Source organism: Odontesthes bonariensis, chromosome 7, assembly GCF_027942865.1.
Source record: "Odontesthes bonariensis isolate fOdoBon6 chromosome 7, fOdoBon6.hap1, whole genome shotgun sequence".
NCBI lineage: Eukaryota > Metazoa > Chordata > Actinopteri > Atheriniformes > Atherinopsidae > Odontesthes > Odontesthes bonariensis.
Genome location: NC_134512.1, coordinates 21370407 through 21391997, shown reverse-complemented (window position 1 = coordinate 21391997; position 21591 = coordinate 21370407). Strand labels below are relative to the sequence as shown.

The 21591-nt window shown below is 42.9% G+C and overlaps 1 protein-coding gene across 6 annotated transcripts; it reads right to left on the bottom strand.

Annotated features, from left to right (window-relative positions):
• Positions 1–1193: 1193 nt before the first annotated feature.
• Positions 1194–20394, bottom strand: ano5a (anoctamin 5a). Of its 6 annotated transcripts, none has more exons than XM_075470041.1 (22): positions 20095–20394; positions 16783–16850; positions 16134–16271; positions 15794–15835; positions 12298–12405; positions 11151–11219; positions 10631–10915; positions 10332–10451; positions 10068–10183; positions 9824–9958; positions 9632–9737; positions 9427–9487; positions 8921–9072; positions 8549–8629; positions 7318–7546; positions 7052–7227; positions 6854–6951; positions 6084–6214; positions 5288–5493; positions 4998–5197; positions 4605–4710; positions 1194–3165 (listed from the first exon to the last, which is right to left on the bottom strand). In XM_075470041.1, the coding sequence occupies exons 1-22, from the start codon at positions 20162–20164 to the stop codon at positions 2935–2937; spliced, it is 2928 nt and encodes a 975-aa protein (XP_075326156.1). In that variant the 5' UTR covers positions 20165–20394; the 3' UTR covers positions 1194–2934. The 6 variants fall into 6 exon arrangements, with proteins under 6 accessions (XP_075326156.1, XP_075326157.1, XP_075326159.1 ...); XM_075470042.1 differs by lacking the exon at positions 8549–8629 and adding an exon at positions 8104–8178 and having other exon boundaries at positions 20095–20393; XM_075470044.1 differs by lacking the exon at positions 8549–8629 and having other exon boundaries at positions 20095–20393.
• Between the last annotated feature and the right edge of the window lie 1197 nt (positions 20395–21591).

Below are 21591 nucleotides of genomic sequence, written 5' to 3'. Positions count from 1 at the left end.
GGACCTTTATTCGAAAGAGCATTTATTAGATTTCCCGCAAAGAATGACCAAACGTGTTTACTGTATTTGTTTACATCTCTACGGCCCATTAAGGTTTAGGCGCACACAGGTGTGATAGACGTACCTGACTCACCATCGTCCGGGTCTGTTTTAGTGAAGCCACCTTGCACGGTGAGAACACATGGCATCAAAAGTGTCGTAAACCTTATTCTACAATTGGTGGCCTATTTAAGTTAAAACTGAACAGAGATGCATGTGGCGAGGCTGTAGATGCACATCTCCAAGAGGAGGAGCTGTGAAGGCACTGCTGCCAGCGTCATAATAGCAGATGGTATAGGGCAGGTAAAACGCTTTTGTTCAAATCGGGGCAGTAGGGTGACAGCTGTGGAGCAGAGCGTCCATCCGGAGTCACACCCAGCAGGCAGCGACATCAGGGAGCGCTCCGGCTGTAAGATGGCTGGGAATCGGTCCACCCTGATGCAGGGAAGGAAGAAGATGCTGAGGTAGCAGCCACGTGAAGCGGCAGCCCCAGCTTCCAGTGGCCTCCAGCTGATCTGGTTGGTATCGGATGAGGAAAAGCAAGGCAAGCAGGCAGAAGGGGACAGCAAGGGTCAGATTGAAGAGGAACACCGTGCTGTGGATCCATCGAGAAAACTTGGAGGGAAGCCCGAGGAGCTTCACCAGCAGGAACGAGGGGTCCAAAGCTGCACCGCAGTTACACCTTAAAGTGTGCTCAGGTCACAGAAAGCTTCTTCTGGAGGCTGGATGATCAGGAACATAGAAAACCAGGATGGACTTTTGACCTGCAGAGATGTTTAGGTTTGTCATGCTTCACTTAGTTGTAAAGTTTATGCAATCAAGTACAAAAAAAAAAAAAAAAAAAATCTAAGGATATCAAATCAAGCAAATCATCACTTCGTGTTTAACATTACATTAAATCCTTCAAACCTATCTTTAAAGAAGTGTTGCCAATCTCTTTGTTACAATGGCAACTGCACTGTTGCCAAGCAAAACAACCCTGCCAGCATATTTGGGTGTAAATCACACCCACCAGTGTGAACAAACACTGAATAGTTATCAATGCTCTCACTGGCCATCTGTTCTGTGAACAGCAACTTTCATGTCCTCAGGAAAAGAGCTGAAGGTCTGCAGCATTTCAGGGTCAATCCAAATATGTCAAACAAATGCACAAGTTGAAGTATTACTTTATTTATTTGCTTTTTATGTTACATTACATATTTGGATATAGGACAATTACAAAAATGACAGAACAAAATGAATAAAAATGTGAAACTTGAACTTCGAGCATACAGTAAACGGGTTCACCTTTTTTTTTTTTTGCCCTTAGCATGACAAAATGAAAATGTCATTACTAAAGCATAACGGGAGAGAAAATATACAAGCAAAAAGTACATTTGAAAGAAGTAATAGAAAAACAAAGTATTAAAGTCATGTTTTAAGGCATCAATGGGGATTGGTTCAGCTGAGCACAGGGTGAATATAAGGCAAACTGGAACAGTGAAGTGAACTTACACGGTCACATCTAAACATCTTAAACAAACACAGATTTAAATGTCTGTAACACACTCCGTCAGCTACTTTTAAATCCTTCAATAACAGCTCACATATTTCTTTGCACCCAACCAAATAGATACGAAATGTCATTTTTAAACATTTGGTACATCTCGTCTTATTTTTGACATTTGAACATAAAAACTCCATATAAGCGTCATAAGGTGAAACCGAGGAACTCCTCGTTAATGTACAGTACAACTCTTATTGTATTAAAATGAACAGTTACTATCTCACTGTACGGCCTCTGAATCATGAATATGATGACAACAATTAGTTTGACATCTTTGTCTTCATGCTTCCTTAAGTGCTTTGTGCAAAATAAAAGAGAATGTGCATCTTCCGTTGTCGACACAGACACGGCTGAGGAAACCAGAAGCACAACAACGGCAGCAGGCGATGGCCGATGTGCTTTGTGGGATGGAGCAAACGCAGCTTAGTAGGTGGGAGCAGGCTATCATCAGCTGTGACGTGTTGTTAAACACGGGCACATTAAAAAGGGATCTCTTCGCTCTCTTAAAGCTTTCGCCCCTCATCTTCAGGAACACTGTCAACACTCAAAATGTGCCAGCTGCTGCTTCTGCAGCTGAATAACTGGCCATTGTAGGACAAAATCTGTCCTCGCTTACATTAGTAACAGCGCCCACATTTCTCATAAAAAAAAAAAACTACTTCACATGTCAGATTGTGGCCTGGAGATATAATAATGGGGCCAGGCCTTGTGATAGCCCGTAAAGCGAGGAACGTAATTTAGTAGAATTTTGTTACATCGCAGTGATGTCAAAACTTAAAAAATGATCAATGCGCATGTTTGTCATATCAACTATAAAAACAGAAAACAGACTTGAACATAAACATAAACGTAGACGTACATAAAATGTTACTTGACTTGCAGAACCAAAGATAAGTATGTGATATATTAAGGTCTTTGGTTACTCATAGTGGTACTTAAAATAAATAGTCTTGCATCAAAACAAAGATAAGCTGTCAGCTTCTATAGACACAGTGTAGAAGATTTCCTCTTTCCTTACAGCAAATTTTGATTATCCTCATCTCCACAATTACAACACACAAGACCGAAAACCCCTAAATATGAGAGAGATGACTAAATTCAAGTGCCTCAAAGTGTCAGCACGCATGTAGACTTGGTCTTTCACATATATGCTTTTCTGCTGTCAGCATGTGAGTAGAGGAGTGATGGTTGTGAAGTGAGTAAAGCTATAGCTCTTCAGTGAAAGTTGCCTGTGTGTGTGTGTACTCAACAAACAACCCATGCAATACAGCAAAGTGGTCAGTATCAGGATGCACAAGCAGGGAAATCTACATCACCAAGTCCCACTCAGTGACCAGCAGCTCGCGGGGTTAGAGGCACTCTGACAGCACCTCGTGTTTGGATAAAGACGGATAGATCATCGGCGTGCAGGTGCACTCGTCGCTGCCGTGTTGGCTGAGCTGGATCTTTAACTTCTCCACTTCATAGTTGTGGAGATACTCCTGGACCAGGTAACGCTCCCTCTTTACCCGCGCCTTCACATCTGATGGAACATCTGGAATTAACCAGGCCACGAAGTACTTGACCAGAAAAACAACATGCTGTGGAGGAAGAACATGCAAGTGGTTGACATATTGTTTGTGTAGTGGGGGATGTGTTGGTTCTTCCCCATGAACTTAAGATATATACATGTATATTTTCAAATATTATTAGATCAGAGGAAACATCTGGGGGGTATCAAAGTAGGTAAATCTAGCTTGTAACAGTGTAATCTAGTGAGCGTTCCTCCGTGCATGATTGCATTTTCATCAGAGGGGATATATCTATTATAAAAGTGAAACAAATAGATGACTGTATTCTTTATATTTTGACTGCCGGTTCACCAAGAAAAGTGTTAGCAGGGCGCAGTCATAAGCTCATTCTGAGGCTCGGGCTGATTTTGAAAGAGCAATCCACGCATTTATAACATCGCGTTTGGATTATTGTAATTCTTTATATATAGGGTTGGACCAGCGTTCTCTCCAGCGTTTACAGGGCGTCCAAAACGCTGCAGCCCGCCTGCTGACCAAAACAAAAAGGTGCGAATCCATCACCCCAGTCTTGTGCGCCCTTCATTGGCTCCCTGTCGGCTTTCGGGTCAAATTTAAGGTTTTATTGATTGTTTTTAAGTGTTTAAACTCCATGGGCCCATCTTATTTAAGTGAGCTGCTGCAGCCCTACACTCCACTCAGAGCACTGAGATCAGCTGACCAGCTCCTGTTGGCTGTTCCCAAAGCCAGGCTAAAGACCAGAGGTGATAGAGCCTTCTCTGTGGCAGCACCCAGACTGTGGAACAGCCTCCCATTGTCTGTTAGATCCTCTCAGTCTTTAGGCCAGTTCAAATCTGGACTGAAAACACATCTCTTTTCCCTGGCCTTCCATAGCTGAAATGGAGTTTCACCTTGGCTTGGTACTTTTATTGTTATTGTTACTGTTATTGTTATTTTATTGCTAATTTTATCTCATATTTTATTTTTATCTGTGTTGAAAGTCATTCCAATTGATTTTATTGATGACTCGCGTGATGCAGTTGCTGTTGTGAAGCACTTTGGTCAGCTGAGGCTGTTTTAAGTGTGTTATAGAAATAAACTTTGAATTGAATTGAATTGATAAGTAAAAGCAAACATTGTGTTTCTAGTTGTGAGAAAGCACCGGACAGGCTCCTGATGGCTCATTCATGTCTGAAATGGCAACTTTAGATAATGTCCAGACCTCACTCTTGAGATGTCGGTAGCTCGTGCGTGAAAACTACTTAAGTCAGTGAACCAAAGAGCGAGGGAAGCTGCTCTGAGGGCATTTGCAATACAGTCACGGTTGTATTCAAAACAAAGTGGGTAGGTGTCTAAACATTTGACCTGCACTGCTCATCTGAAAATCTGTGTTTAACCGAAGAGCCATTTTTGTGGATATAAAAATGACATGCTCCAGAAGGTAAGAATGTTGAGGCTCACTTCAAATCTTTGGCATGTGATGGTGGAAGAACTGAGGCCTGAGGACTTACCTCCATTATTATGATGAAAGCCAGCTTGGCAGCCAAAATATGCCAGAACTGCATAGTGTGGGAGTACTGCTTCTCATGCCCAGGAGGGTAGCGGTAATCACGATACCTACAGAAAGTAGAGCGAATACATATTTAAACTTCAAGCAAATTCATGAACGGATTTGAGTGAAGAGTCGAGATTGTTTATGGTTATTCTGTTTATTATGTGCAGAGAAGAATGGAATCATACTGGATGAGGTGTGAATTTAATCACTCACGACCTATGTTGAGATTAGCTGGGAGTATCTTAGATAGCAGCGTAGGGTGTGAAAGATCTGTGTCCATCCTTCACCACATTCATATTATAACAGAAACGAACACATGCTCCATCCACAATCACTCTTTCAGTCTCACCTGCAGTTAGTGATGGAACTGTTGAACCAGGGAGGATTCTCCCCCTCCTCTGGCCTGTTTCGCAAAGGGATCTCAGAGATATTAAACACAGAAAGGCTGTTGTTTATGTAGCCTTTCATATTCATTTCGCCCTCTGGCTGGTAGGCATACATGTACACCAGCCGGGGGATCATATCAGAGGTGAAGGCCACAATGAATGCCTACAAGAGAGGGACGGATTCATGTTAATTGGGGCAGCAATATCAGCTTTATGCATCTGGCTAAAATCCCAAACCAATTTAAGCGCTCACATTTGTGACAACAGAGAGTACGGCCATCCCATTGAGGATTTCCTCCCACGCTCCTATGCTGTGGGCCTTGGCTGCCACGGGACGTCTGAACTGAGTAGTGAGCTTCCAGGCGTCCACTCTGACCTCAATGATGTTGTTGACAAGTGCCAACAGAGGTGCCAGGGGGAAGGAGGCCACAAACAGTGTGATGAAACCAAATTGGATCACTGGGACACAGAGGAGACACGGCAGAGACACAATATAACGCCAACAGCACCATCTACAATGAAAGTAAGTATCTTCTAAATCATCAACTTGTATTTTTACAAATATAAGATTGGGTTTTATATTTTAGACCCAATCCCAACTAGACTGTTTAAGGAAGATTGAATGGAAGAGAAATTTCAGTAAAATCTGTTGGTTTCCTTAGCTAGGCCACTTTTTTTTTTTTTTAAATTGGCTCCATCTGTATGAATTGGACAAATTTGGAAGTTAAAGAATTGGATTTGATTGGATTATGATTGGATTACAATGAACTGGATTCTAATTGGCTTAAATTGGACTGTATCTTTCAACCGCCTTGAGATGACATTTGTTGTAATTTGGCGCTTTATAAATAAAATTGAATTGAATCTAAAGGAGTCCTCCATCAATCGAGCTTTCTATCCATCCAGAAATATATACTTTGTTTTTTACCCACTAAGGTTGAATTAATAGTTTTACAGCACCAAAAATACTTAAAATACAAAAGGATAGTTCTGTAAGCTTTCAGTTGTCTCTCTGAGGAAAATGGATTAACAAAATACCGCCTTCTCACCCATTTCCAGGTACTCATAGAAGAGGCCCAGCTGACCGAAGCCCTGCAGGTTGTGGTCCTGCTCCCAGCGGCTGTACAGACTCTCAGGGTGGCTTCGGGTCTTCCTGCTGCCCCACCAGTTCATCATCCACCTGATGGACACAAGGTGGCAGCAGAGAGCTTTCAGGACATGCGTTTCTGCTTCTGACAAACCTATTTGACTGTTGTCATATATAAATCATTGTGGAGTTGTTTGTACACTATGAAACAACTTATTTGAAGTTGCATTATTCTATAAAAAGGCATCTTCACAACTTGTCTTTTGACGTGTAGCAATCATTAGAAAACATCTGCCGGTAAAATCGTGACAACACAAGTCTTTTTTTTTTTTTTTTTATTTGGCAAAGAAAGAAAATTATTTCCCAGATGATGAGATTATGGAGTCACATGATCAAATCTAAATTAAATTTTTGTAAAAAAAACAAAAAATGAAAAAAAGAAAAAAAAAGGCATCTACATGAGTTTAATGATGCATTTAGTCACTCCTTGATTTTATAGCAGGCGACTGTGTCAACTATGATAAACAACAATGAAAGTTGTCATCTTGGATAACAAATACAGTTACAGATAACACACAAAACAAAACACTCATACAGTACTTCTTAGTCTATGCATTGTTACAGGCTATGCAGTGCTTTTCTTTCCTCCGTCACACTTTAAAACGTGTTAACGTCCTGTGTATCTATTCTGTACATGCAAATGAGAGTGATGTGTGTGGTCTGTGTACTCACGGGACGAGAGCTTCTTGAATGTTGCCCCAAACCTGTTTGCCGGTCATCACTATCACCAGCTGGGTCGTCAGCTCAATCAGACAGCCACCTGGGTCACACTGAGCGCATGCAGGTCGAGAAAGAAGCAAACATTAACGAACAGGCAGGCTGAGATGGGATCACCAGTACAGATCTTAACCACAGAAACATATGTGGCACCTCTTCGTTCCTCAGTTTGCTCCATCCAAACATATAAGCATAATCTCCGGGATAGCCGACAAATTTGCCCTTAAAGAAAGCCACGTAGAAGCAGGAGGAGTAGTAGTTGACGAACTGAAAGAGGAACATCTTTACTGTCAGTTTGTTCTCGTACTCCAGGTGGGTCTTTGGGATTTCTGGAAAAGGTCACAAAACACACATTTCAAATTAATTTTACAATTCAAAGAACTTCCACTTTGAATATGGTGTCATGCTCTGGCCCTCACCCAAGTCAGTGATCCAAACAGCCACTCTTTCATACATGAGGTTGAGGATCATGATGATGACAAAGTTGATGCAAGAGGCGGTGACAGAGGTGGCCAGCTGAGGAGTGATGTAGGGTCCAACCACCTCCAGGTGGTTGGTGGGACTGTCCTTCATGATGCTAGCGAAGGCCGCGTACACCGCCAGGCGGTACGCTATGACCCCCATGATGCAGGCAATGATCAATGAGATCTTCAGGACAGACAAAACAGTGACAACATGAAAGACAACCGCGTGGAACACAGTGAAAACACCAAACTAATCACAAAAGCGAAAGCAGACATCAAAAAGCAGGAGGATTATTTTCTAACCGGTGCGTGTTAGCGGTGCCATGCTTGAAAGTGTGCACACATGCCCCAAAATACCCACAGTCTTCCCCTTAATCCTGTCACATGTTGCAGTTTGCAAACATGATGACACAACATTAATACCTTTTGAGCCAGTATGCATAAAACTATAAGTGTGATGGTTCGCAATTCTAAGACAACCATAATTTTGCCTTATTCTCAAAATTTAGACCAGGTGCTAAGCATTATCACTGATTCAACATAGAGTGTTACGCTGTGGTCTTAGTGGTCAGAATTTTATAAGATGTGCCCATTTCCACTGGTTTTATACATACAAGCCCTGGTCACGTGATGTTAGTGATGGTGACGAACAGCATGGTGGGAAAGATGGCTGAGACAAGATGGAGAGAGAGGACGAAGGCACTTCAAACTGATCAAGTGTACCAAAGATACTATGCTCACCCACAACAGGACGGTGGCTCCTGACAGACATGATCGTGCACACTTGCTTGTTATGGGTAAGTAAGGCTCCATTTCCTAAATCAGAAGCGAGCAAAGCATGAACACAACAGACAGTCAACCTTTGTTAAATCCTGAAAAGAGAGCTCTAAAAAAAGGCCAAGTTCCTTGAATTACCTTTAGCCTCATGTGTGAGGCAGAACTACATTGCCCAATCAGAACTCTTCGTGTGTATTTATGTTTATTTCATCTTTTGGTCTCCTGATGAACACGTATTTTGGCAAAAAACCTTTTACAAGATAGTTATCCGCCAACAGGCACTGAATGTGGTACAGAAGGGAGCCTGCCTCTGAGTCTTTCCAGAACCGTTTTGTTACCTACACAAACTGCACCACAACAAAACCTCTTCCGCATCAACCTGGCATTCCACATTGTGCGCCGCCCTTACCCAGAGGGTCACGGTGGCCCAGCACAGAAACATTTTTCCCACCAGATCTGTCGCCGTCCTGTCAAGTACACACTCTGTTTCCTAAAGGTGGGTGGGACGTGGTCACAGAGGATTGTAACAATCTGCTTGTGTTTGTTTCACAAGTATGTGTCCGTCACAACCCAGACCCAAACACTTTAAAGGAGTAATGCTCTTTGGAGCCCTGACTTTAATACTCTCTACTGAAAGCAACTTCTTAGTGCAGATGGATGAGTACATCAGCCAGTGAATACAACAAATACTGTAATAAAATCCAACAATTCAGTCTTGTGAAAGCTAAACGGACCAAGAGCTATCAAACAGTACGTTAGTATTTCATTAGCACACAAACACCTGAGTGATGCGGTTCAGCTTGCGGTTGGTGCACTTGGCCTCGTACTCTGGCCGAAGCTGCAGTTGTTGCTGCTCCTCCTCAAAGTCGACCAGATCCCACTCGTACTCCAGACGGGCCTGCCGCCTCTTCCAGAACTCCAGAAACAGCGTCACTGCAGAGGCAACACGATCCATCACACCACGTGTATCACGGGAGAATATAATCACGGTGTTTGGTCATTAAAATTTGCTCCGCAGCACCAATGGGCTTTTTGATGGGCCGCGTTTTTCACCGATGGCTTTTTTCATTTTTCACAATTTCCTACTCTAATCGTGAGGAGCTAGCCTCCGATTTAGCCTTCAAGATTCAGAAAACTGAAGAAAAACAATGAGAAAATAAAAAGGTAAGTTTTCTTTCTTTTATTTTTAAGTGAACTGCTGAAGTGTTATTTTATATCACTAATCCCACTAGGTGGTGCACTGTGTTTAAAGAACAAAATGCCGAGAGTAGATATTTTTTTACTTACCCCAAATTCCCATGAATATGGCAAAAAACACCGTTGCCACATTGTCAAATAGGTGCGATTGCTGAAAAAGGAACATGTTTATAATATAATGAGTTCATTAAAAAAAAGAAAGAAAGAAGATTTGTTGTTTTTTTTAGCTGCAACGTTGTTTAAATGTCATGTATTGTGGGTAGAACATGAGTCACAATGACCAAAAATCGCTCACCCACGAGGAGTTGCAAGTTGAGTTGAGTTTCCAGAAGCCGCATTTCTTGTCACAAAGTGGACACATGACAGTATTGCCTCCAATTTCCTCGCTACATATTTCTTTGCTGTCAGGGAAATGAAAGTAATACCCATTAATACCACGGCACCTGAGAGGCAATGAAAACAAGCTTTTATCCTTCGAAGAGCTCACCTCCACTCGTTGTTGTCGTAAGTGAGGAACCCGTAAATGAAACAAATTGTTCCTACTATTGCAGCGAACAACAGCATCTCAGTGTAGAAACCCAGCCAAGCAAAATAAATGCCAATCTTCTCTCCGTAATACTTCCTGTCCGAGAGAAAAAAACCAGCAAAATTCTTGCTGTTAATCCTTCTGCCAGGCTGAGGTTGAGTAGACACACACCAGGTAGGAATAGGAATTGGTCCTGAGGTCTTACCTAACAAGGTCAAGGGGCTGCTCCTTGAAGAAACAGAAGAATCTGGCCCAGTGCTTGTGGAGGTTGTGTCTTTCGCTTTCACAGTTGACATCCCTTGACTTTGTCCAGTATCTTGACTGCAGGCAAAACAAACGACACATTTCACGACCACACGCCGTTGAATGTATTCATTTGTACATTTCAACCCTGCTTCAGATGAGATTTTACTGTTTGAGAGTGGGGTGTGCAAATTTCCCTGGAAAACACTGACAAAAGGACACTCACATCATGCAGAGGAAAGCCAGCAGTGTAGGTGCCATTGTTCAGCAGCCTCTTGATTCCCTTTTTGTCTTTGTCTATACATTCATCCTGGATGTAAGAGCAGCGGGAGAGGATGTAGAAGACCTAGAAAGACAGAACATTTTCCAGTGATAAGAATTCAATTCTAGACAAACATAACTTGCAGTACTGGAAGGTTAGTCACTGAAAATGGGACTGCAGTATGGTCGATTCAGTTTTGAATAGCCAAGGAATTTGAGGGTCACAAACGAGACAAAAGATGTTTGTGGCTGACGTGTTCTTACAATCCTGTTGCGAGTAGAGGGAGGGAAGAACGTTTCTCTGTTGTCAATAAGGAAGAAGTCAGACTTGCTCTTATCGAAAGGAGCTGTGAAGTAGTCTGGCTCAGGGTGCATGATGTGCTCAGGAAGGCGAAAAGGCGTGTACAGCCAGCTCATGGGCATCTCACTGTTGTCTGGGATGTCATTGGCCTTGAAGGGAACCTTGATCTTCAGCACGTCTGCATAAGTGGCCAACACTTCCCATGGAGCATGGATCTTCACAAAGTAGGTCTTTCCATCCTCTGACTCCTGATGACAAGGACGATAAGTAAAGTGTGTAAACAATGCATTGGTGACTAAACGTACAAGTGATGCTCTGTTATAAAAGAGTATCTTACATCTACAAATCTTAAATTTACAATTTACATATTAATTTTTGTTTTTTGTATTTAACAGCATTATCTGACTATATGACATGACGGGACAAAATATTTAGTTTCACACTATTAGACGTGATCCAAACGGTAACAAAAGGGGCTCTTACTGATTTATCTTCTGTTTCCAGCTCCAGGCCGACTTTCACTAAGTTGTCCTCATACACCCTCCTCCTCTCCTTCAGCAGAGGAGAATCAAAACAAACACAAGAGCTGAATATCTGAATGTCATCAGAATCCCAGACATACCACAGATAAATCCAAAATGATATGCTAACGCAAGTGAAATCAAAAGGGGAAAATGTCTGTCAATCAATAAATAAATAAATCAATAAACAAAATACAGCGTGTACATCTGGTCAGACACAAATCAAAGATAGAGTCATATTCAGGGCAGCGCATACGTAGCAGAGCAGCAGCACAACTAGCGACAGGATTTATGAACCACTGGATAAATCAGAGCTGGTTGACTCAGTAGATTTACCAGTGACACTCATGACTGTACAAACAGGTAGTGAAAGTGCGGTGGTATATATTTAAGGCACTTTGGCCTATTTTTTTTTTTCCAAAATTTTGCAATGTGATTAAAAACAGACCAAATATAGAAACAAAACCAGAAAAATTTGTGAAAATCAGTGCAGCATTTTACAAAACAACTGTATCATATAAGGGAAGTGGCCCTCCTGTTAGCCTTTCCTCATACAGTGGAAAAAATGAGCCACTTCCTGACCAGGCCAGAAGTTTTACTGTTGACTCACCGACTGAGACTGTGGGTAAATTGTGAGTCGCCTTTTAGTGCAGCAGTGGTAACACTCGGGTGTGAAGGCTAACAGCTCAGTATGACACACTCAACATCTTTCAGCGCAGATAAAAAGACTGCCCACAAGAAGACATATGTCCACAGATCGGTGGGAGTCACTTCTAACTAACTGGTCTATAAAAAAAAATAGTGATGATGGTGGATTTCTACGTGGAATCTTCTTGGAAAAATGCCTTGAGAAGATTACTGATAAAAGCAGAGAGTCTAACTTTATCTAACTTTATCAGTGATGTGGTATTTGGGTTATGCTGCGGACGCACAACTCTGATTGTGTAGGATCACAGGATATTCAGTCGCCCTCTGTACAGCTGGAAATACGACCATAACTGCGATGAAAGACTCACACCAAAGCCAAAACTTTACTTGTATATGCTTGCAGTTAGTGAACTGAGAAAGTGTGACTTTTATGGGGTGTACCTTAAGAGGTTATTTCTTACCTGTTTTCTCTCACCATCTTTATCGTCAACGTAAGACAGAACAAAATCAATCCTGCGCACTCCATCACGGAAGTACACAGAGTCTTTACTGTGTTGTTGTTTGTCAATCTAGAACGAGATAACACAGAGAAATGCTGACACTTAAACACAGACGGCTACAATATCGTAGAAGCCTTTGGAGGCATTCGTCACAGCAGGCCAGACAGTCACACTACATGTCCAATGGCTAATGTAAAGAGCAAGCCTCTACATCACAACATACCGGTTACTTGCCCCCCAAAAAAACCCTGATAAATGTTTCTGAACTCCAAACACAAAAAGCATGCTAACAGATGCTTCATGGCTGACATCCCTGACAGGAGAACAAGACAAGAGAAGGCAACTAGTGAAAGCTTTGACTTGATGTTATCTGTTATCTGATGGTCTCAAACGTCTCCAACTTCATTATACTTTAATACTCTATCCTTTTCTTTTGCCAAATCTGGATTTCATATTGACTGAAAGCACCTGAATTGGTGACAACAGAAATTCCAAGAATATGTATCTGCTAATGCTAGCCCTGGAGGGGCTACAGGACTCAGAAAAAAAAGGACTGCACAGGAATGCTTATAGAGAGGACAAGGAAAGCTGCTTGCTGTCAGTGCTGCTTCAGCTGTTCAGAAAGCTAAAAATAGCTACATTCAATGTACCTCCCTGAACCTCACTTACAGCAGCTACCTACACACGAGGGCATAAAACACAGAGAACGCATCTAGCACAACAAAAAAGACCACATCCCACTCAGCCATATGTTTGGCTTCTGTGTTATCATCCTGCCGGAGTTTGCTCAAAGCTGCAGGGGAAGGGAGGAAAGGAAGCGCACTGTACCTCCATGGCCCACTCGTGTTATAGTTGTGATGCATCGGCCGAAAGGCCGGCTCCCTCACAGACTAAAACGGCCTTTCTCCATGGAGTAAAGTCCGGCCTTGAAAGCACCGCCTGTCTCACTCGCACTCCATTGATCTCCATCCAGATGAGATCCGACCGGACCACTAACCATCTCAGGACGAAGCCGGCGCTGCTCAGTCATCCAGCAAAGAGAGAGCAAGAGGGACAGAAGGGGGCGGGAGGGGGGTGCTAGCAGAGAAGCAAAGTCCTAGAGATGACATCAGCACGTGGGTAACAGAGCTGCTGCCAGTTTGCTAATCTAATAGGAGCACAGCATCAGAGAAGAGCAGAAGGGGAAGAATAGTGCTCTGTTGTACAAACATTTCCACAAATGTGAGCGTGTCACATTTCACATAAGAACTGCAAAATGAAACTCAAATAGCTTACAATTAACAGTCCACACGCTCTTTATTGTTCAGTTATTCCGGTGTATTGCACTCCTTTTATTATCCTGTTCTGTTTACGTGTGCGATGCACTCGTCTTATATTGTGATTGCAATAGTCTAGCGTGGCGCGTCTGATTCACCACGGTCCTGGACAAACACCATTTTGTTCCATCAGCGGGTCAAAATTAGATTCAAAATTCGAATTATCTATCATTACACTCATTACACTTCATCTTCTAATGGGGTGGATGTTACCATGCTGGTGACATGTTCTTGAAACGGTTCTAAGGACCGTTTGTTCAAAAGCTCCAACTACATTATAAATGTCCTCTGTTGTTTTGTCATGTGATGGTTTGGTGACCTCATATGATTTCTGTTGTGCATTTTTAGAATTTCTGTCCTGAGGAGCATAAACAGCAACAATCAAACTGCTGTTTACCCCGACCACACGGAGAAATCTGCCCTAAATAACTCTGATAAGAGTGAATTACAGGAAACCAAAAACTTAAAACTGGTGCATAAAGCTTGCTGGTTTGGCCGTAACCCTTTGAAACTAATCGAATAATCTAAAGACATTCACGCAGAAATGCACTAATTGAATATAAAGGTACTGATTTAGGTCCATGTCAGTCAGTTCCACGACTTCAGGAGCTCCATCTACACACCTGGTTCAACTTTTGCACTGAATAAAAGTAGTAAATTTGTACAACATGTCTATGGTCTCCCAAATTATGCATCCTGTATGCTATAACCACTGGTCTGCATTACCTCCCATACCATGTCGGACCATCTTCACCATGAAAAGGGAGGGAGCTTTCTTTAACTGGAACGCTGCTGCAGAAACTCTCTAATTTGCCATAATTACAGATCCGCCATATGGAATCAGTGCGTCTGCTGGTGCCGGCCTCTGCTCAGCGAAGCCGGTAGCAGCCACAGGTTTCTATACATTTACTGACCAACCCCTAACTACAGGGCGTTTCAGCACGCACATATCTTCTTATCATAATTAAGGAGGGTAAATGTGAAACACGGTGTAACAGAAGCTGGCTTTCAGTCAGGGAGGAGGACCTTTAAAATATCACTGTCAAAGGATTTCTTTTTTTAGGACCAAATGATTTGGGCACTTTACTTTTAAGCACCAGTCACTTGCTGGAGGTTGAATATAAGCCGAAAGAAGGAAAATCAAGTCAAGCCTCAGATTCTGTTACACAAAGTTCACCTTTATTGCTTTGATTTCAGTTTCACACTACCTAGCACGAAGCGCGTGCGCAGTGTTTAAACCATACTGCTTCAGCACACAACTGAAGTATAGTTAGTGAAGCGTCTTCCCATTCAAAGTAATTAAATATTTGCTGTGTCATGTGTTTTGCTGCATGTATCAAATCAGTCCAATCCTCAAATTTGGTCAAAAGTTACAGAGGTAATTTACGGCACGTGGAGAAACGACTGTTTAAAGCTTAGAAAGATCTTACACTCAGCTAAATCGCAGTTTTTAAGTAGAGGGGGATATTAGAAAAGCTATCGGCTTGAATAGTTCCTTGTTTGAAGAAAAAAAACAACAACATTGTGACTACACTTTTCATTAAAATGGGTAACATACTGTCAACGCAAAAACCACATTTAAAGGGGATTTAAGAGAAGAAACCAACACTGCAGCGTGTGTTTAGCCGCAGAACATTTTCGGCCTGTCATGAGCAGAGGGCAGGGCCCTGATTACACTATACAGGATACCTAAATTATAAATAGGCACACAAAAAAACACAGCTGGGAAAGTGTATGATGCGTGTGAAAATCTGCATGTGCGAGCGCACGCCCTCTAATTACACTTTAACACCACCAGGCCGGCGCTTCCTCCTGAATTAACAGCGATCGCAAGTGAGAAAAAAGCAAGTCAAAAAGCCTTTTCTCTTTTGTTTTTTAATGAACTCTCCTGATACGTGAGCGCATGTTTCCATTAATCTTTGCAGAAACAAACATGCTTTGCGAAAGCCAACCTCAGCTCTCTGCCATCAAAATGCGTATTGATTTCTCCGATATCCGGGCTTTAGTCTCTGAATATCTGAGGCCAACAGGGGAACTCAACACTGAGCAGACACTCCTGAAAGAGGAGAAAAAGCCTGGCAGGCAAGCAGACAAATGCACAGGGCTGCATCACATCACAAGCCTGTTTTACCGTGCCATACCCTGGAACGACACTTCAGGAACAGTGCCCGCTTTCTCGAAAGCTGTGGAGGAACCGAGTGGACAGTGAGAGAAAGCCTAACAACACGACAGATTCAACAGCACACCGCTAAAAATGTAGCAGCGAGCTTACGTAAGAGATCAAAGGGATCAATATATCAGACATGCCACACTTGTATGTTATATACCTACGTGTTTACACATTCTTAGAGATTACGTCCAAAAACACCAGAGTCAGGTCTTTGTCAGTTAGAAGTTTGAGCTCAGAGCTGACACGACAGAACACCAAAAAGCACACACTGACACAACAGCATGCAGCTGCACTCCTGACTGGTGTCTTACCCCAGTCAAAGCACTGATTTGCTCTAAAGTCAGAGAGTGATCCCGCGGACTGTCGCTGTGGTTGGAGGGGGCAAGGGATGCCAGGCTGGTGGTGAGAGACTCACAGGTCTCCAGACACACCTCTGGCATTAAAGGAGACTTTAAGCACAGGATGAAAGGGGGAGAATACAGGAGCATTAGGGTTATGTCCAACTCTCCTGAGACATTTCTCAGTCGTGGACGACAAAAAAGATAAGGTCATAAGGTCAAAAATGAAACTATTATTAGTGACACCGTCGGATACAAAAACTAGAGCATTCCATCTCAATGGGTGGGTGTGTACAAAACTTTAAAAAAAAAAAAAAAAAAAAGAAGAAAAGACTTAATCAGACAAGAGCTTCCTGCAACCATATTTACAGGAGGTAAGGTGGAGGAGAGGAAACAACACTCCATACGCTGACCTTGAAAAACTTAATGTTAGCATGTCGTCATGTTTTTAAACATCCAAAAATCCTCCATAACTTCCAATCCAGCTATATACACAAGGTCACTAACAAACAATAAATATCAAGAGATCACCATCGTGAGCTGTAAAGAATTGTTATGAATAAGAAGGAATGAGCACGTAAAGCTAAAGTGCGTGTTGGCGTGTGGTGAGTTTGGTGTTTACCCCCGACTGCCCCTGCTGGAAGGATCCTGTGCTGGAGGAGGCATGTTGGTGATACCCGTTTAAGTCATCTGCAAGACAATGAGATGAAGAACACAATATTACAAACATAATAAACAGAGAAAATGACAGGATGATTGACTACCATCCATAAAAATCTTTTTATGAGTAAAAAGAGTACTAAGTAATCTGAAACAGGCCAGTTGGTGGCAGTTTTAGGCATATAAGCAGCTGCCCGGGGTTAAGGACGAGCACTGACAGGCAGCCAATGTTGTGCTCTATATCTGTACAGCGTTTGTGTGGCAGCAGTCCCTCGGGGCACACGGTGTGACTTAACAGGATCCCTCCGAAAGAGTACGCACAGCCGTTACTGCGATTCAACCACGACGGGAGTTGACTCGAGGAAAACCCCCTCAGTGTCTCAGAGGCTGTACGTGTGATAAAACAGGGTGATATCTAAAAGAAGGCTCTTCTTTTACCCTGAGTTCATCGCCAGTCAGATGCAATTCCAGCTTTCCAGAGAGCATTCTGGGAAAAGATTTACATAAACAAATGAAGCGGTGGACGGAAAAGCAAGAAAAACACAGAGCACGGCACTTTTGTCACCACCATTGCTAAACAAATAAAGCAAATGGTTTCAGCCTCCGTGTCTGTGCTTTGAAAGACACAGAAAATTCTAATTGATGGTCTCTCTGACGTTATATTTAGTCTGGTTGGAAAAGAGAAAATGCACACACACTGACCTGGAACAATGCCCTCAAAACTTCTGTCCACATCATAACCCACCAAGTTAAAGAAGTAAGATTTAGTGGTTTAAAACTAAAATGAGTAACTATTAGTACACAAAAGCTGTACTTTACAGCTGAATTACAGCACAACCTGTGATGTAATCTCTGTTTCGCTATGCAGAATATGTACTTTTTTTTTTTAACATTAGCTTGTGTTTCACTGTGTACATTTAACACAGATATATGGGCATTAAAGCTCACTGTTGTCATTTGCTTTCATATAATCCTTACATCCCCTCTGTTCCCGGTTGTGGCAGGGTGAAGATGTTTAGAGGAAACCACGAAGCTTGTGTTATTCTACTGTTTGCATTTGCTAGTACGAGTGGTTCAGCAGTGGCTCGGCAGAAGTAAATGTGGTCATCAGAGGGTGTATGAGAGGTTCTGCGTGAACTTCTTTAAACCCTTCATTTTACTGTGAGGCCACAAAAGCACGAAGAGAGCATGGCAAACCAAAATGGATGCTTAACCGAACAGAGGTCTGCTGCCACCAAGATCCGTTCAACTGTTCATGTACGGAATGCATTCTACAAGCAGATTACAAAGTAATACTCTGTAAGCAACAATGCAGTGTTGCAATAATTGGGGGGAAAAAAAACTAAAGAGAGCTAACTCAGAAACTCAGTGAAGATTTGAAAACAGCAAGTTGATGTGTTGATTGCTCAAAAAATGTCAGATGGAATTCATTGTTTGCAGCCAGACTTTTGTGCAGGAAGTTTTCAGTGTTTTCACAACAACTCCTTGTGCTGTCGGCTTAAAAAAACCGACGATGCCAACTTAGATTTGTGTATAGTTCATTCACGGCATAGGAAAATGCCTTTGAAACAGCTGAGCATATTTTTTCTCAGTTGGGCTCTTATTTGAGAGCAATATCAGCCAGCCGGCCATGCCAAGAGTCTTTTCCCACTGAGCAGCCGCCACAGTTAAAGCTTTGTTCAAGAGTGAGCAGCTGATCGCAGTGGAAATGCATTGCAATGCATTTTAAACACAGCAACCCAAAAGACTCAAGAGAGTTGTTTTACCATACTGTACAACCGTATGATGGAGAAAGTCAGAGCTTGGTGAATCCCACAACAGCATAAAACAACTGTTGAAATGACAGAAGTATGATTCACGAGCTATTGCCCCTCTTTAGCATCTGTATAGCTGTACAGAAGTTAGCACTCATCGTGTTAGTGGTTGCCCTAGATACATTGAGTGGTCTCACTTCCTTAATTTCATACAAACACAATGGGTTGGCCGGTCTGATTTCCTGTGGCATGACACCAGCTGTAACCTGTCATGCTGCAGGCCTGCAGGATTCAGGTAGACGCATTAGATGCACCAGCTCTACAAAGCCGGTGAAGACAGTGCCTGGCAAATTCAAAGTAAGGGTGAGAGCTAATGTAATGAGCAGTTATAATGTTAACCTGAATTTGTACAATCCAACCAGATCTACAAATAGCATGGTGACTTGTAACAAAAGCATTTTCAGTGTGGTCCACAAGGAGTCTGAGAGCAAACTGACAGGCTGTGTGTGTGTGTCTACATTATCATAACCAAGATTTAAAGTAATTCAGTGATGGATTGATTGTGGAGCTTTGACTGTGAAAAGTGACAAAACCAACATCCACTGTTATCTAGCCACAACATAAACACACAACACCAAGGCAACTGTACAGTTCCCCAACCTGCACAAATTCCTCATATTTCTGGTCTCTGCCGGACCACAACACTAACAGTCTCAGTACTGCAGATGAAACACTGCACTTAGACATCTATTCATACCTATTAGGGTTGCTAGAGAGCATCCCCGAGTTATTCATCTTTCATTCAGCACAACGCATTTTTCAGCCAAAAATGGCCAAAACACACAACCCACTGTAAGTGTTTGTTTAGAACCCACAGCCGGGCGGGAACAGAGAGGGATTTGGGGTTTGTGCTGGTGGATAAAGTGGCTGTCTGTAGGTGACAGACAGTTTCCAGCAGGCAGGCCAGCTGCTGAAGCCTGGCTGCCAGTAAATCATGGCTGTCTGCATGGAAAGAAAGCCTGACTGTGAGCTAGTATGGGCGTTTAAGGGAAGGTGAAGACTTTAAAACTTCAAATGAAATTAAAATGTTACACGTAGTCATTTTAAAACGGCCTAAAGCATACATTCCAACCAAAACAAAACATTACAAAACACTATAACATGCCCAGGCAAGCAGTGATACAAATGTGCCGTTTACCTTGGTTTATGAATCAATTAAAGACGTTAGAAACTTAAAAGCATTCACACCTTAACACTATCAATGGGAACAGATCACTTGAATTGTTGTAAAGGACATACTCTCTTTTTAACACTCCTCAGAACGGTTACAAAACTGGGGAATCCCATGATGACTCTACTCACTCACACGGATCCCCAGAGGGGCCTACTTACTTCTGAAGAACTCATACGCACTAAGGAGACGAGTTAGATGTTTATTTTCAGTGTAATTGTACACGTTTCCGCAGTATAAGGACGGACAGACAGACAGAACAGACCGCTGCTAGTTTTCTGCCACTCACCGTTGAAAGAGTCTGACGGGCTCATCTCAATTAAACTGTCCCCTCCCGCTTTCCCCGTTATGCGATGCATGTTCAGATCTTCGTGTGGCCAAGCGCAAGCGGTACTTGCTGGCCCTCGCCTACACCAAAATATCCCGGTCCAAGTGAATTGTGTCTCGTCTGTCCACCCCTGGAGTCCGAACCGCCCTGCTCCTCACTCGTGGTACCTCCCAGCTAGCCAAGTAGCTGCGACACCAGGCTGCCCTCCTTCACCCACTGACCGCCCAGTGCTGCATCCTCTCGGGCCACAGGGAGGTCCGCGAGGGGAGTGTCCACGCGCAGCAGGGCCAATAGTTTTACACTTCAGCGAACAGACGCGCTACCTCCAAACCAAACCCTCCACATGTAAGCAAAGTGGGAACGGACGCGAATATATGGACGGTGCAAATTTAATGGAAAACCATGTGCGCAGACAGCTCACGGAAGCAAATTCTGGCCAAGTCCAACGCAAAACTTTCCTCCATGCTGCTCAATACGATAACTGCAGGGTGCATTTATGCAACTTTACTGCTCAAACGGCGAAGGAAAAGGAATAAAACTACAGAAGTTAATAGAGGCTACTTCCACGTGAGCTGCTCAGCTCTGCGCCGTTTCCTTGACTACACGAAGAATACAATGGTTTTGTGTCAAATGTAGAAATAAAATACTGTGAGATGAGTCTCGTCTTTTTATCCCGTACTAATTAAGGTATATAAAACTAAGACGTTGAAAGGTGTTTATTTAAGAGGATGGAAATGATCTAACCACGCAGCGTCAACAGAGATCTCAAGCCGAACACCTGACGAGGCACTCTCCTCCATCATCATAACAAGAACGATGTTTCAGTCTGAATCCCTGAGAAACTGTAGATGTTGTAATGGCGTGCAGTGCTACAGTTTATGGTCAAGAGTCAAGACTGTTAGGGTTGGGTTTTTTTCCCCCTTTAATTAAGCCTTAAATGTGTGTGTCAGATTAAACACTCATGCCACCACACATCCTATCCACACAATAATCTGTGCTACTAGGATGTGAGTTATAGGGAAGGAATGCATATTTTGTCTGTTTCCGGTACTCAGGAGTAGAAACTGTCTGAGCTTTCAAATGATTCATTCAGGCTTCTTCACTGTCTTCAGGAATGGCAGCAGGAGTGTGCAGAGTCTTTTTCAGAGGAGTGTTGACCAGAGCTCCTCTTTCAGTCGCCTTAGTTTGAGCTGAACTGAACAAGCCACAGTATGGTTAAGTGTGAGGTTGTGCTTTGTGGAGGACTGAAGCTGCACCTCTGTAAAAGGGAAGTTTTCATGTTTGCAGGCAGGGGCGGGCAGACGGGCAGGCGCCCGGGGCGGCATCGCGGCGGGGGGGGGGGGGGGACACATCGCGGGAGTGGAAAAAAAAAGATAATTAAAAAAAAAGAGGAGGGGGGTTGTGTGTGTGTGTGTGTGTTGTGTATTCGTGGTTACGTTTAGGCAGAGCGGGCGGCGC

Bases quoted from the DNA above. Each gene is read 5' to 3' on its own strand.
- ano5a (XM_075470041.1), bottom strand. From the start codon at position 20,164: ATGCATCGCATAACGGGGAAAGCGGGAGGGGACAGTTTAATTGAGATG. The intron at 12,406-15,793 runs GTATGGCACGGT...ATCTCGTTCTAG, and splicing joins TCCTGAAGTGTCGTTCCAGG to ATTGACAAACAACAACACAG. The intron at 4,711-4,997 runs GTGAGACTGAAA...TACTTTCTGTAG, and splicing joins AGTTCCATCACTAACTGCAG to GTATCGTGATTACCGCTACC.